The following is a 13,714-nucleotide window of genomic DNA, read 5'->3' on the forward strand; positions in this document are numbered from 1 at the left end:
TTGCAGGGGGGAGGCGCTCCTCAATCCCTGCTAGCCGAGCGTTAAGCATAACCCCGATTGACGAAATAATCGAGGCTTTGAGCTCCTCCACAACCTGCGAGTCACTTAAATTACTTGCCGACCCATTTGCTGCTGCGTTAAACTCGCGGCGATGGGCCTTCAGTTCTGACCTAAGGCCCTCTAATTCCTTACGAAGACGGTTATTGTCGGCGCGAAGCCGACGGGTTTCCTCCGCCTCGGTTCTTAAAGCCAGAGCATCCACAATGCTCTGAAGAGAAGCTGCCGATTCCTTCAACTTCTTGATGAAGCCACCTATCAAATTGCGGCTGATACCTCAGTGTCGACATCCATTGCCGAAAACAACAAACAAAAATCGAAATCGAACGACGCAAAAAAAAAAAAAACAACCAACTATAACAAAAAACAAGGTCTATAAAGACCTAATTCAAAACAACAAAACCAATCAATACGCGAAACAAAAGTCCATATACCAAGCAAGAATGTCCATATGTGTCGCATTAGAGATAACAAAACCAGTTTACAAAGCCAGATGTCGTTTATTCATCAATTCGAACAATCTTATCGCAGAAAAAAACACAACCACGCTCAACGACGTCCGAAAGGCGAATCTAAGGATGTCTACCTATTTTAAATAAAGTAAATGTATATTTTATTATTAATTATGTAACTATGCACTTAAATGTATAAACTTAAGTAAATCATTTCATTTAATTAATTATTGTTAATATTAAACTAATTTTTATTTTATATACCTATCATTTTATACATATATTAATATAATTATTTTAATGAACAATTGGTATGATCTATGAATATTTTTGCGTGCCTATCGTGGGCGAAATGTATGAGATGAGAGATTCTTATAAAGAAATCAGAACATCTGTAAAACTATGTTTCATGCAAATAAATTACGATTATTATTATTATTATTTCTATTAAACTTTTAAAGTTTCTCTTCTTTCGAAGGGTTTAAACCTAAAACGCGGGCTGCAGACAAGCGTTATAAAGTGGATGATGATATAAACTTTCGGGTGATACGGCAGGTGTTAAGGATTACGGCTTTTTGAAGTATATGGAGGATATATGTTGGCATTTGTAAGGTGTTCAGACTTTCTGTCAAGGATTTTGGCACGATGGCTGTGGATGATAGGACTATTGGGACTATGTTTACTGTTTGTGCTTTCCATTGCGTTTTGCCAACATTTGTTTTTGTGTACTTATGATATGTTCGTTTACTTGAATGTTTTTGTCATGTAGGTTTAATGGTGTAAGCTTTTTGTTTATTTCTGTTGCGTGTCTATGTAGAGGTGAGTGCTCGGATTTATCATGGAAGTATGCTCTGAGTGAGAGTATCTGCTTATTGTGTAAATTTTGTATGTCTATTAATCCCCTTCCTCCTTCTTTGCGTGGTAGTGTGAGCCTTTGAATTAAAGATTTTGGATGATGTTTCCTATATTTAGTGAAGTGAGTGTTTATAGTTGGCTGCAATTTTTTTATGTCACTTTTTGACCATTGTATTATTCCGAAAGAGTACGTAAGTAAGGGTATGGCAAATGTGTTAATAGCTTTTATTGTGTTTTTAGAGTTAAGGTGTGTCTTTAATACGAGATTTAATCGGTGCAAGAATTTTGTAAGCAGTTCTTGTTTTGTCGTAGTTTGTAGTATATGCCTAGATTGTTTAAAACCAAGGTATTTATATGTGCTTAGTTCATCCATTGGTTCAATTTGTTCACCAGTTTCGAGTGTGTAGCTATCATTAAGGATTTTTCCTTTCGAGATTGACAGAATTTTGCACTTTTCGACTCCGAATTTCATATGAATATCTTTTGAGAACTGTTCCGTAATGCTTGCTTACTCAAGCAGCGTGTTTTTGTCAGTGGCGTAAAGTTTTATATTATCCATGTACATGAGGTGTGATAAGTTATATTGGGTGTTATTACCGTAAAGTGTGAATCCTGTATGGGTTTTATTTAACAAGAGTGAAAGAGGATTTAAGGCCAAGCAAAACCAGAGGGGGCTTAGAGCGTCTCCTTGAAAAATTCCTCGTTCGATACGGATTGGTTCAGTAGTTAGAGATTTCATGAACGATTGTTTTGCCAGTTTTGCATCGAATTTTGAAGAAATGATATGAGGGTTGGGTTTATTTTATACAATTTTAAGACATACAATAACCAGCTATGCGGGACTGAATCAAAGGTTTTTTGATAATCAATAAACATAGTATGGATATCTTTTTTTGATTTTACCGCACTAATTAAAATGATTGCATCAAAAGTAAGCTGCTCCTTACAACCTTGGCTATTTTTTCTACACCGCTTTTGCTGTTCGGCTAATATATTATGTTTAGTTGAATGATTGTATATTTCTTCACTTATGCAAGCTGATAAAATTTTATATATGGTTTGTAAGAAAGTTATTGGTCGGTATTTATCTGGATTTGTGTTATCATGTTTATCTTTAGGTACTAAGTATGTGATTCCATGTGTTATATATTTCGGTAGTAAATGTGGTGATTGAATGAATGTAAAGTACTTATGTATGTATGAGTGTATGCTACTAAATTTCTTGTACCAATAGTTGTGAATATTGTCTGAGCCTGGGGATTTCCAATTGTGTATTCGTTTGATGACATTTATAAATTTTTCTATTGGTATGAATTTGAACTCCATCTCTGGAATATGTATAGTTATTTCGTTATCCCAGTCTGCAAGTTCATTATGTTCTATGGGGTTTTCCCATGTCTTAGCCCAGAATTGTCGAAATATTTCAGAGGTAGGTATTTCTAGATTTTGCTCATTATCTTTGCATTAGATAATAAATTTCTATAGAAGATTTTTTCATTGTTAGCAAATGTTTTGTTTTCTATTTTACGGGCAGTACACCTCAAATATCTCTTAAGTCTACTGCTGCTGCTGCTGCATTGAGTTTCTATTTTAAGGTATCTAAGAAGTGTTCTATATGCGTGTTTGTATTTTCATATTGTGCGTATGATTGATATTGTGTCTTTATGAGTTCTACTGCAGCTACTACTTTTCGGTTTTTATTTCCTCTAATAAATTGCGTTAACCTGCCTATATTGACTCGAAATTTCCTTATTTTATTTTCTTATCTTCTTTGCCAGCTAGGTTTTCTAAATGATTTGTTTTGATGGTTGTTTTGTGTTGAGAATGTCATCCTTGCATTTCTAAATAATTTGTTTTGATGGTTGTTTTGTCTTGAGAATGTCATTCTTGCTCCATTACATTTAGCAGCTGTCCATGCGGCACAGTAAATTATTGTCTGTAGAATGATAAAATCAGTATCAGTGTTTACAAATTTTGTCAGTATCATCGTATCTATGTATTTCATTAATAATGAAAACTTTTTAGAAGTCCTTTGTTTTTTTTTTTATATGCGCCGGGATGGCAAATGACTCTACTCCACCTGATGGTAAGTGGTAGTAGAGTCTAAACGCGACGTCGGCCAGTACAGTCGGGAAGAATGCTCTGTACTAGCCGTCCCCGCCTTGCCGGCCCGCAAGATGCCTCTACACGCCTCGTTTGAAGGAGCCCGGGTTGTAAGAGGAGGGGAACACGTGAGCTGGTAAGGAATTCCATTTTTTGGAAGTGCGACAAAGAAAGGAGTTGCCAAATTTCTTTGTGCGCGATGGAATTGATGTCACAGTTAGGCGGTGACATCGAGAACCAGCTCGCGTGGACTTAAGAAGGAAGGGGGAAGCAGGAATTAGAGAGAATAATTCCTCAGAGCACTCGCCGTGATACTGTCGATAGAAAGCGCTCAGTGCTGCTATCTCGCGACGCAATTGTAAAGGTTCAAGGGTGTTTGTGACCTTTACGTCGCCAATAATGCGTACTGCACGTCACTGCAACCGGTCCAAGGCCTCCAGTAGGTACTTAGCGGAGCCATCCCAAAGGTGCGAGCAATATTCAATGCAAGACCGTACCTGTGTTTTGTATAACAGGCACAGTTGTTGTGGCGTGAAAAAACGCCGCACCTTGTTCAGAACTCCGAGTTTCCGTGAAGCTGTTTTTATAATAGCCTCGATGTAATCCCTTGGACTAAGGTCGCAGCGAACGTCCATCCCCAGCATGGCGATTTTGCTTTGTATCATCAGCGGTGTGCCACAGAGGGAGGGATGAGGGTAAAATGGTGACTTTTTCGCTGTGAGAGCGCATACCTGTGTTTTCTTGGCATTAAACTCAACAAGATTATCAGAACCCCATTTGGCGATGAGCTCTAACGTCCTATCGAGTTCAATGACAAGATTCTCCCGCCTCTCCTCAGTTTCCGCCCGCCCAGCCACTGCGCGTCCGTGGTATCCACCATGCACTGTACTATCATCTGCATAGCAATGTATGTTCCCAAGGGAGAGCATATCATTGATATGCAAAAGAAAGAGTGTGGGAGATAGCACAGATCCCTGGGGGACCCCAGCATTCACTACATAGAATTGTGAAGCGCAACCATCTACTAAAACTCGAAGGCTACGCTTGTGTAGGAAGCTGGCAATCCAGGTGCATAGCTGAACAGGCAGACCATATGCCGGTAGCTTGGAGAGAAGACTTCTGTGCCAGACCCTGTCGAAAGCCTTGGAGATATCGAGGCTGACAGCCAACGATTCTCCATGCTTGTCGATAGCTTCACCCCAGAGGTGTGTTACGTACGCTAGAAGATCACCTGTGGACCGTTTTGGTCGAAACCCGTACTGACGATCATTAATTAGACAGTGATCTTCTAGGTAATGGATCAGTTGGTTGTTTAAAATCCGTTCCATCACCTTACAAAGTACTGAGGTGATAGCTATTGGCCGATAATTTGCCGGGTCAGACCGATCCCCTTTTTTGGGAACCGCTTGCACATTAGCTCTTCTCCAAGCCTCCGGCACACTTCCCGAAGAGAGAGAAAGTTGGAACAGGCGCGTTAACACAGGAGACAGCTCCGCTGCGCACTTCTTCAGCACTATGGCTGGTATTCCATCGGGACCGCTAGCTTTCCGTACATCAAGTGATTGCAGCTCCGCACGCACATCACGTTGCCTGATTTTAATGTCAGGCATCGTATGGCCACATGCAGGTATTGTAGGTGGCAGTGCACTACAATCATCGATGACGGAATTGTCGGCAAAGAGTTTAGCCAGGAGATCAGCTTGCTCTTGCGGACTGTGAGCTAGCGATCCGTCCGGATTTCTGAGCGGTGGCAGCGAAGGTTGGCAGAAATTATTTTGCACAGACTTGGTCAGACGCCAGAAGCTACGGGAGCCCCTAGGATGCGAAACAAGGTCATGACCAATCTGTACAATGCGCTGTGCATCCGCTCTCGTGTATGCCTTTCTACAGGACTTGGAATTTTTATTATAGTTTGCTTTCAGTGAGTCAATGTTAGATGCCCCGCTAATGCAGCCGTTGATCCACTTGCGATATGCCGCCTGCTTAGCTGATACAGCATCGGCACATTCACGAGTGAACCAACGGTTACGCGTACTCCTACTGACGAGATCTGAGCTAGGAATGTAGTATTCCATTCCCAGCATGATCTCGCCAGCAACAGCAGCGGCACTAGCTGTCGGGTCATTCCCACTGAAGCAACGTTCCTTCCAAGGGACCGACGCATAGTAATCGCGCATACCGTCCCAATCCGCCGACCTATAGTGCCAAACGCGACGTTTGCATACCGCTAGTGGCGGCAGCTTGGCCTGTGGCACTCTGGTAGAAATAAGGCTGTGATCCGAAGAGCCAAGAGGAGCCTGAACCACAACCTGATATTCCACCGGGTGAGAAGTCAGCAGAAGGTCCAGTAGAGAAGGTGCTTGCCCATCAATGTCTGGGATCCTGGTGGGCTGATCAACCAGTTGGGTCAAGTCATGTGTGAGATCAAAAGCATGAGCAGTCCTTCCAGCATGGTCAGTTTTGAGGGATTTCAACCAGGATTCGTGGTGAGCATTAAAGTCCCCCAAAAACACCAATTCCGCGTTAGGAAATTGCTCTTGCGCAGCATCTGCCACCCGACTAAGATGGTCAAATAATCGGCTTGTCTCCAAGTCACCATTGTGGGATCTGTAGAGGCACACGTAGACTCGGCTCTGACGAACCAGGTCCACACGTACCACCAACATGGAGAAGGAGGGGTCCTCCAAGCAGCGCAGTCGGTGACAGCAAACATCCGTCCTGACGAACAAGCATACTCCGGCTTTCGCTTTGAAGGATTCTTCAAGCGTGTAGCCGGGATAATTAAGGTAGCTGGTATCGGCAGGACGGAGTATTTGTGTCTCCGTGAGAAACAACATTGCTGGCCGTGCTGTCTCGAGATGGTGGTGGACAGCGTTGAGGTTAGTGTGGAGTCCTCGGATGTTAGAGAACTCGACCTCAAACAGCGAGGGTATGGTGGGGGTGAGCACCGCTGTACGACCGTTATTTCTTTTTTGTTGCGCCATTTGGGAGAAATTAAATGGAAAAGAGACGTGAAGCGAGCGATGTATTGCCACGATAGGGATGGGCAAAGTGTGGAGGCGTGTTTCCCCAAGTGGTTGCCAAAAGGAAAAATACACTGACCCGCCGGACGGAAGGGCCCCCGAACCCCCTCGGAAGTGGCCGCCGGGACCCCACCTACCGGTCACCAACCGGCACGACGGTCCACCCCGAGATTATGCGTGGCCTGGTGGGGCAGCCTCACGAGCTGGTTAGGCACGCTCGGGCCCCTGTACTATGCCACGGGCGGCCAGCGGAACAGCCGTTTCTTCGGGTCTCCCTGACCGGCAGGTCAATACAGTTTCCCCCGGCATTGATTCAACAGCCGTCTCCAACCGGACCAACACCCATCGCGGCAATACTCGCTCGGGCTCTGGCTGTACGCTGGCTGACCTCGAAACGCGGCTGCAAGCCACTTCACGAGTTTTTCACCATGCGTACGGTGGTAACAAGCCAGGCGGATGTTAGCATCCTACCACCAGATGAGCAGATGGTCGCTCAGATATCCCTTAGTCGCCTCTTACGACACCCATGGGAAAGAGAGGGGCAGTGAAATGTATTCTTTCTCCGTCACTGCACTACGCGTCCGTGGTATCCACCATGCACTGTACTATCGTCTGCATAGCAATGTATGTTCCCAAGAGAGAGCATATCATTGATATGCAAAAGAAAGAGTGTGGGAGATAGCACAGATCCCTGGGGGACCCCAGCATTTACTACATAGAATTGTGAAGCGCAACCATCAACTAAAACACGAAGGCTACGCTTGTGTAGGAAGCTGGCAATCCAGGTGCATAGCTGAGCAGGCAGACCATATGCCGGCAGCTTGGAGAGAAGACTTCTGTGCCAGACCCTGTCGAAAGCCTTGGAGAAATCGAGGCTGACAGCCAACGATTCTCCATGCTTGTCGATAGCTTCACCCCAGAGGTGTGTTACGTACGCTAGGAGATCACCTGTGGACCGTTTTGGTCGAAACCCGTACTGAAGATCATTAATTAGACAGTAATCTTTTAGGTAATGGATCAGTTGATTGTTTAGAATCCGTTCCATCACCTTACAAAGTACTGAGGTGATAGCTATTGGTTGATAATTTGCCGGGTCAGACAGATCCCCTTTTTTAGGAACCGCTTGCATATTAGCTCTTCTCCAAGTCTCCACACATCCCGAAGAGAGAGAAAGTTGGAACAGGCGCGTTAACACAGGAGACAGCTCCGCCGCGCACTTCTTCAGCACTATGGCTGGTATTCCATCGGGACCGCTAGCTTTCCGTATATCAAGTGATTGCAGCTCCGCACGCACATCACGTTGCCTGATTTTGATGTCAGGCATCGTGTGGCCACATGAAGGTATTGTTGGTGGCAGCGCACTACAATCATCGATCACGGAGTTGTCGGCAAAGAGTTTAGCCAGGAGATCGGCTTTCTCCTGCGGACTGTGAGCTAGCGATCCGTCCGGATTTCTGAGTGGTGGCAGCAAAGGTTGGCCGAAATGTTTTGCACAGACTTGGTCAGACGCCAGAAGCTACGGGAGCCCCTAGGATGCGAAATAAGGTCATGACCAATCTGTACAATGCGCTGTGCATCCGCTCTAGTGTATGCCTTCCTACAGGACTTGGAATTTTTATTGTAGTTTGCTTTCAGTGAGTCAATGTTAGATACCCCGCTAACGCAGCCGTTGATCCAAACGCGCGATATTCCGCCTGCTTAGATGATACAGCGTCGGCACATTTACGAGTGAACCAACGGTTACGGGTACCCCTAATGATGAGATCTGAGCTAGGAATGTAGTATTCCATTCCTAACATGATCTCATCAGCAACAGCAGCGGCACTAGCTGTCGGGTCATTCCCACTGAAGCAACGTTCCTTCCAAGGGACTGACGCATAGTAATCGCGCATACCGTCCCAATCTGCCGACTTATACTGCCAAACGCGACGTTTGCATACCGCTGATGGCGGCAGCTTGGTCTGTGGCACTTTGGTAGATATAAGGCCGTGATCCGAAGAACCAAGTGGAGCTTGAACCACAACCTGATATTCCACCGAGTGAGAAGTCAGCAGAAGATCCAGTAGAGAAGGCGCTTGCCCATCAATGTCTGGGATCCTGGTGGGCTGATCAACCAGTTGGGTCAAGTCGTGTGTGAGAGCAAAAGCATGAGCAGTTTTTCCAGCATGATCAGTTTTGAGGGATTTCAACCATGATTCATGGTGAGCATTAAAATCCCCCAAAAACACCAACTCCGCGTTAGGAAACTGCTCTTGCGCAGCATCTGCCACCCGACTAAGATGGTCAAATAATCGGCTTGTCTCCAAGTCACCACTGTGGGATCTGTAGAGCCACACGTAGACTCGACTCTGACGAACCAGGTCCACACGTACCACCAACATGGAGAAGGAGGGGTCCTCCAAGCAGCACAATCGGTGACAACAAACATCCGCCCTGACGAACAAGCATACTCCGGCTTTCGCTTTGAAAGATTCTTCAAGCATGTAGCCGAGATAGTTAAGGTAGCTGGTGTCGGCAGGGCGGAGTATTTGCGTCTTCGTGAGAAACAACATTGCTGGCCGTGCTGTCTCGAGATGGTGGTGGACAGCGTTGAGGTTAGCGTGGAGTCCTCGGATGTTAGAGAACTCGACCTCAAACAGCGTGAGTATGGTGGGAGTGTGCACCGCTGAACGACCGTTATTTCTTAGTTGCGCTACCATTTCGAAAAATAAGGAAAAGAGACGTGAAGCAAGCGACGTATTGCCACGATAGGGGTGGGCAAAGTATGGAGGCGTGTTTCCCCAAATGGTCGCCAAAAGGGAAAATATACTGATCCTCCGGACGGAAGGGCCCCCGAACCCCCCCCCCCTCGGAAGTGGCCGCCGCGACCCCACCTTCCGGTCACCAACCGGCACGACGGTCCACCCCGAGATTATGCGTGGCCTGGTGGGGCAGCCTCGCGAGCTGGTTAGGCACGCTCGGGCCCCTGTACTATGCCACGGGCGGCCAGCGGAACAGCCGTTTCTTCAGGTCTCCCTGTCCGGCAGGTCAATACAGTTTCCCCCGGCATTGGTTCAACAGCCGTCTCCACTGGACCAACACCCATCGCTGCAATACTCGCTCGGGCACTGGCTTTACGAGTCGAGCCACTTTACGAGTTTTTCACCATGCGTACGGTGGTAACAAGCCAGGCGGATGTTAGCATCCTACCACCAGATGAGCAGATGGTCGCTCAGATATCCCTTAGTCGCCTCTTACGACACTCATGAGAAAGAGAGGGGCAGTGAAATGTATTCTTTCTCTATTTGTTATGTGTTTAATTTTAATTTTAAAAAGGTTTAAAGATAAATTTTTAAGTACGGATCGAAACCTTCAGAATCCAGATGTCTCTGATGGATTTCTTCCATATGAACTGCGTCAGACGCAAACAAGGTCGTGTCGTCGGCATAGCGCAAATTTGTAATCTTGCGCCCACCAACTGCAACACTGTCACTCCAGTCCTCAAGCGCAATGCGCATTACCAGTTCTGTGTAAGCATTGAACAAGAGCGGTGATATTATGCATCCTTGGCGGACTCCAGCGCTGGGATGAAAGTCTTCAGATAAAACATCACCGCCCGCACGGATGCAGTCCCATCTTCGTAAAAACGCCTAAGAAGATGAACTAAGTGTTTCGGTGTACCCATGTCCAGTAACACCCTACATAGCTTGGGCCATTTTACTGAGTCAAATGCCTTTGAGAAGTCAACAAAGCAAATATAAGTAGGCTTGTTAAACTCTCATGCCTTCTCTATTATCTGGCGAACAATGAGGATCTGCTCACGTGTACCCCTTCCTTTTACAAAACCAGCTTGTTCTGGTGCTATTTCTTTGGACAGAAAGTTCTTCAGTCGTTCATTGATTATGTGTAGCAGGATTTTACTAGCATGAGATATGAGGGCTATAAGGTGGTAGTTGCTACACTTCTTAGTTGAACCCTTCTTGTGCAAAGGAACGAAAACCGTGTGAGACCATTCTGTTGGCCATGTTCCTGAATACCATATCTTGTTGCATATGTTGTGGAAGATATTGACACCTATGTCGCCTAAGGATCTTATAGTTTCGATCGGTATAGCATCTCTTCCTGTGGCTTTCCCCTTCTTTAGATGCATAATGGCGGCTTTTACTTCCGATCGAAGAATGTCTGGCTCTTGGTTTTTATTTCCGGGCTCTGTATCAGGAAAGTTTTTCGACTGGTTGTCCTGGAACAAGGACTGGCAATATCTCTTCCAAACGTCAGTTATATGGTTTAGCTCATTGACTACTCTACCATTACTATCTTCAATGGCCCAGGTCTTGGAAGGAAGTGTCTTTGTGATGGATCGAATTTTATGGTAGAGATCTCTAGACTCATGTCTATTTGCATGAGCATCGATTTCCTGACATATTTTGCAAAGATTTTGCATTTTTCATTATAATCCTTTCTGCAACCTGCTTGAATTTGTGCCGACAGTTTGTTTAAGTCATTAACGCCTGCACCTGTTGACTTTAGCGTGCGTCTCCGTTCGACAAGTTTTAAGTTATTATCTGACATCCAGTGCTGTCGCTTGTATGTTGCAGCTGAAGATCCAGAGATCGAAGCAGACTCTATTATTAGTTTTTTGGTTCGGTTCCACAAGCTCTCATTGTTGTTGTTTCGACGTGTTTAACTAATAAAATAATAGGTAACGTTAAAATGTAGACAATATGTGTTTAATTCTAATTTTGTATCAATAAATTTACAATATATTTCAGACTATTTTATAATAATTATGTTCTACGTGATATATCGATATCGAAATTATCCGACAATAGTTTATTTTCTTTTTTCTATTCTTCCCTTGGGTAACAATTTTAGAGGATGATACTTCAGTACTTTTTCGTAATTAAGTAAACACTGGAAGAACACAAAGTATACTTACTATGATACTATTTATTTCATAATATCTGGAGCAATAGTTGGACGGGAATTAAGGATTATCAAAGGTATTATATTACGTATCTATTGCAGCAGCTATTAAATTTGACAATATGTCCATTTTAAATCAGTGACAGTGGTGCACTGTCAAATGTAGAGACTCGTAGACAGAGATTTGTTTCTTAGTCTACGAGAAAACTTATGAAAAAAAATAGGTAGGTACGATGATCCCATAGATAATTATTATTTTTTAACTGGTTCGAAATCTTCATAACAAGAATTTCAGAGGGACAGATTTTTTATTTTTCACACAATTTTCACAACACCATGTATCATCAAGTTACAATTTAAAATAATGCAAGTAGGTATTTACAAAATACAACAATAACAAAATATGTAAATATAATAACAGTCGACGTCAATTTAAATAACCCGTACAAGTACAATGGGAGTACTATATAATGTACAACTCTCAACACCGACTGCTTCCATAAGGCGTAACTTCTGTTCTCCATGTCTTCTTTTACGATATATTTTACAACTCCGTAAGACCAAACTAAAACGAATTCCTTCATGTCTACAGATGAAATATCACAATTGTATATTACTTTGTCAGTTTCCGATAACTTGTTGTGTAGACTCAAAGTGTTCGCGTCGTGGAAGTTCCATTCATTGTTTTTGTAAATTGTCAAAACCGAAGAAAGTGATTGCACCAAATTGTATACCTTAATTAACCTAAAAATTAAAAAACATATCATTTAACATCATTCTCCTAATTTATATGATATAATACGTAACAATACTGTACTCGTACATACGTATAAAAAGACAACAATTATACTTTGCAACAAGAATTTACAATAATCTCAATAATCTATGACTTCAATTACAAATAAATGAAAATAGTAAGAAATATTTGTATATTGTTTATGTTTGTGTCCGTATGAACAGTGATACATAGGAGACTATTATTGTACTATATATGCTTGGTAAAACAAAGCACATAGGTATAGTATGTTCTTTGTTTTGTTTATTTAACTATCCACTAGACTAGGCATTGACTACTTAAACGTAGACATTTTTTTAACGCTATTATTGTTACTATTGGTATGGTGGTATGGTAGCACCATGTGAATGTCCCACTACTGCGCTAAGGCCTCCTCTCCCTTTTTGAGGAGAAGGTTTGGAGCTTATTCCACAAGGCTGCTCCAATGCAGGTTGGTGGAATACACATGTGGCAGAATTTCAGTGAAATTAGGCACATGCAGGTTTCATCACGATGTTTTTCTTCACCGTAAAGCACGACATGAATTTTTATTACAAATTAAACACATGAAAATTCAGTGGTGCTTGCTCTGGTTTGAACCCACGGTCATCGGTTAAGATTCATGCATTTTTACTCTGGGCCATCTCGGCTTGATACTATTAGTTTTTTTGTTTTTTTTTTTTATTCCACTATATATTATTTACGTGATAATTGTGACTGACATAGACCCTACTCACACGTAGCCTTGTGGTGGACTGTAATCAACGATATTGGAATGAGACCATAGACAATTTAAATTTTTTATACTTTTGACATATTCCTCACAGAGATCTTTTTTTTTTATAGAATAGGAAGGTGGACGAGCATATGGACCACCTGATGGTAAGTGGTCACCAAACGCCCTTAGACATTGGCATTGTAAAAAATGTCAACCATCGCTTATAGCCAATGCGCAGCCAACCTTGGGAACTAAGATTTTATGTCCCTTGTGCCTGTAATTACACTGGCTCACTCACCCTTCAAACCGGAACACAACAATATCAAGTATTGCTGTTTTGCGGTAGAATATCTGATGAGTGGGTGGTACCTACCCAGACGAGCTTGCACAAAGCCCTACCACCAGTAAAAAGATAAAAAGATCATAGATAATTTGCTAATTTTTAAAGATTTTATATATCACTAACAAAATCGGTCAAGAAGAAAATCATAGCGTCAACGGATTTTTTCTTCATCGAGTCTTTTTTATTATAAGAATGACACTCGTACATTAGTAATAATAATACCTTGCTTTTTGTCCAACCAACAAACAGCATCCATCAATTATAGCAGCAGGAATGTAATGTAATATCAGTGTTAGTATTAAGTACAGAAACTTGTATGGGGTAATAAATGCGCCACAATACCATAATGCTTTTGTTGGTATAAGAGCTCTTCCTTCATTATTCACGACATCCACAAGTTCCCCTGTAATATGGAAAGTACTCTTTTTATGTTATAGGTAGGCGGACGAGGAAATGGGCCCCCTGATGTTAAGTGGTCACTAC

General features: G+C 43.0%; 1 protein-coding gene across 1 annotated transcript in view; it reads right to left on the reverse strand.

The window, feature by feature from the left end:
* The window catches only part of LOC126778742 (fatty acyl-CoA reductase wat-like), an 89,152-nt gene that overhangs the window by 69,974 nt on the left and 5,464 nt on the right, over nt 1-13,714 (reverse strand). The window contains exon 8 of the mRNA XM_050502365.1: nt 13,454-13,634. Within this exon, the coding sequence (XP_050358322.1) occupies nt 13,454-13,634 (181 nt within the window). The remainder of the gene's footprint in view (nt 1-13,453; nt 13,635-13,714) is intronic.

This window comes from Nymphalis io, chromosome 27 (genome assembly GCF_905147045.1).
Source record: "Nymphalis io chromosome 27, ilAglIoxx1.1, whole genome shotgun sequence".
In the NCBI taxonomy this organism is placed as follows: domain Eukaryota; kingdom Metazoa; phylum Arthropoda; class Insecta; order Lepidoptera; family Nymphalidae; genus Nymphalis; species Nymphalis io.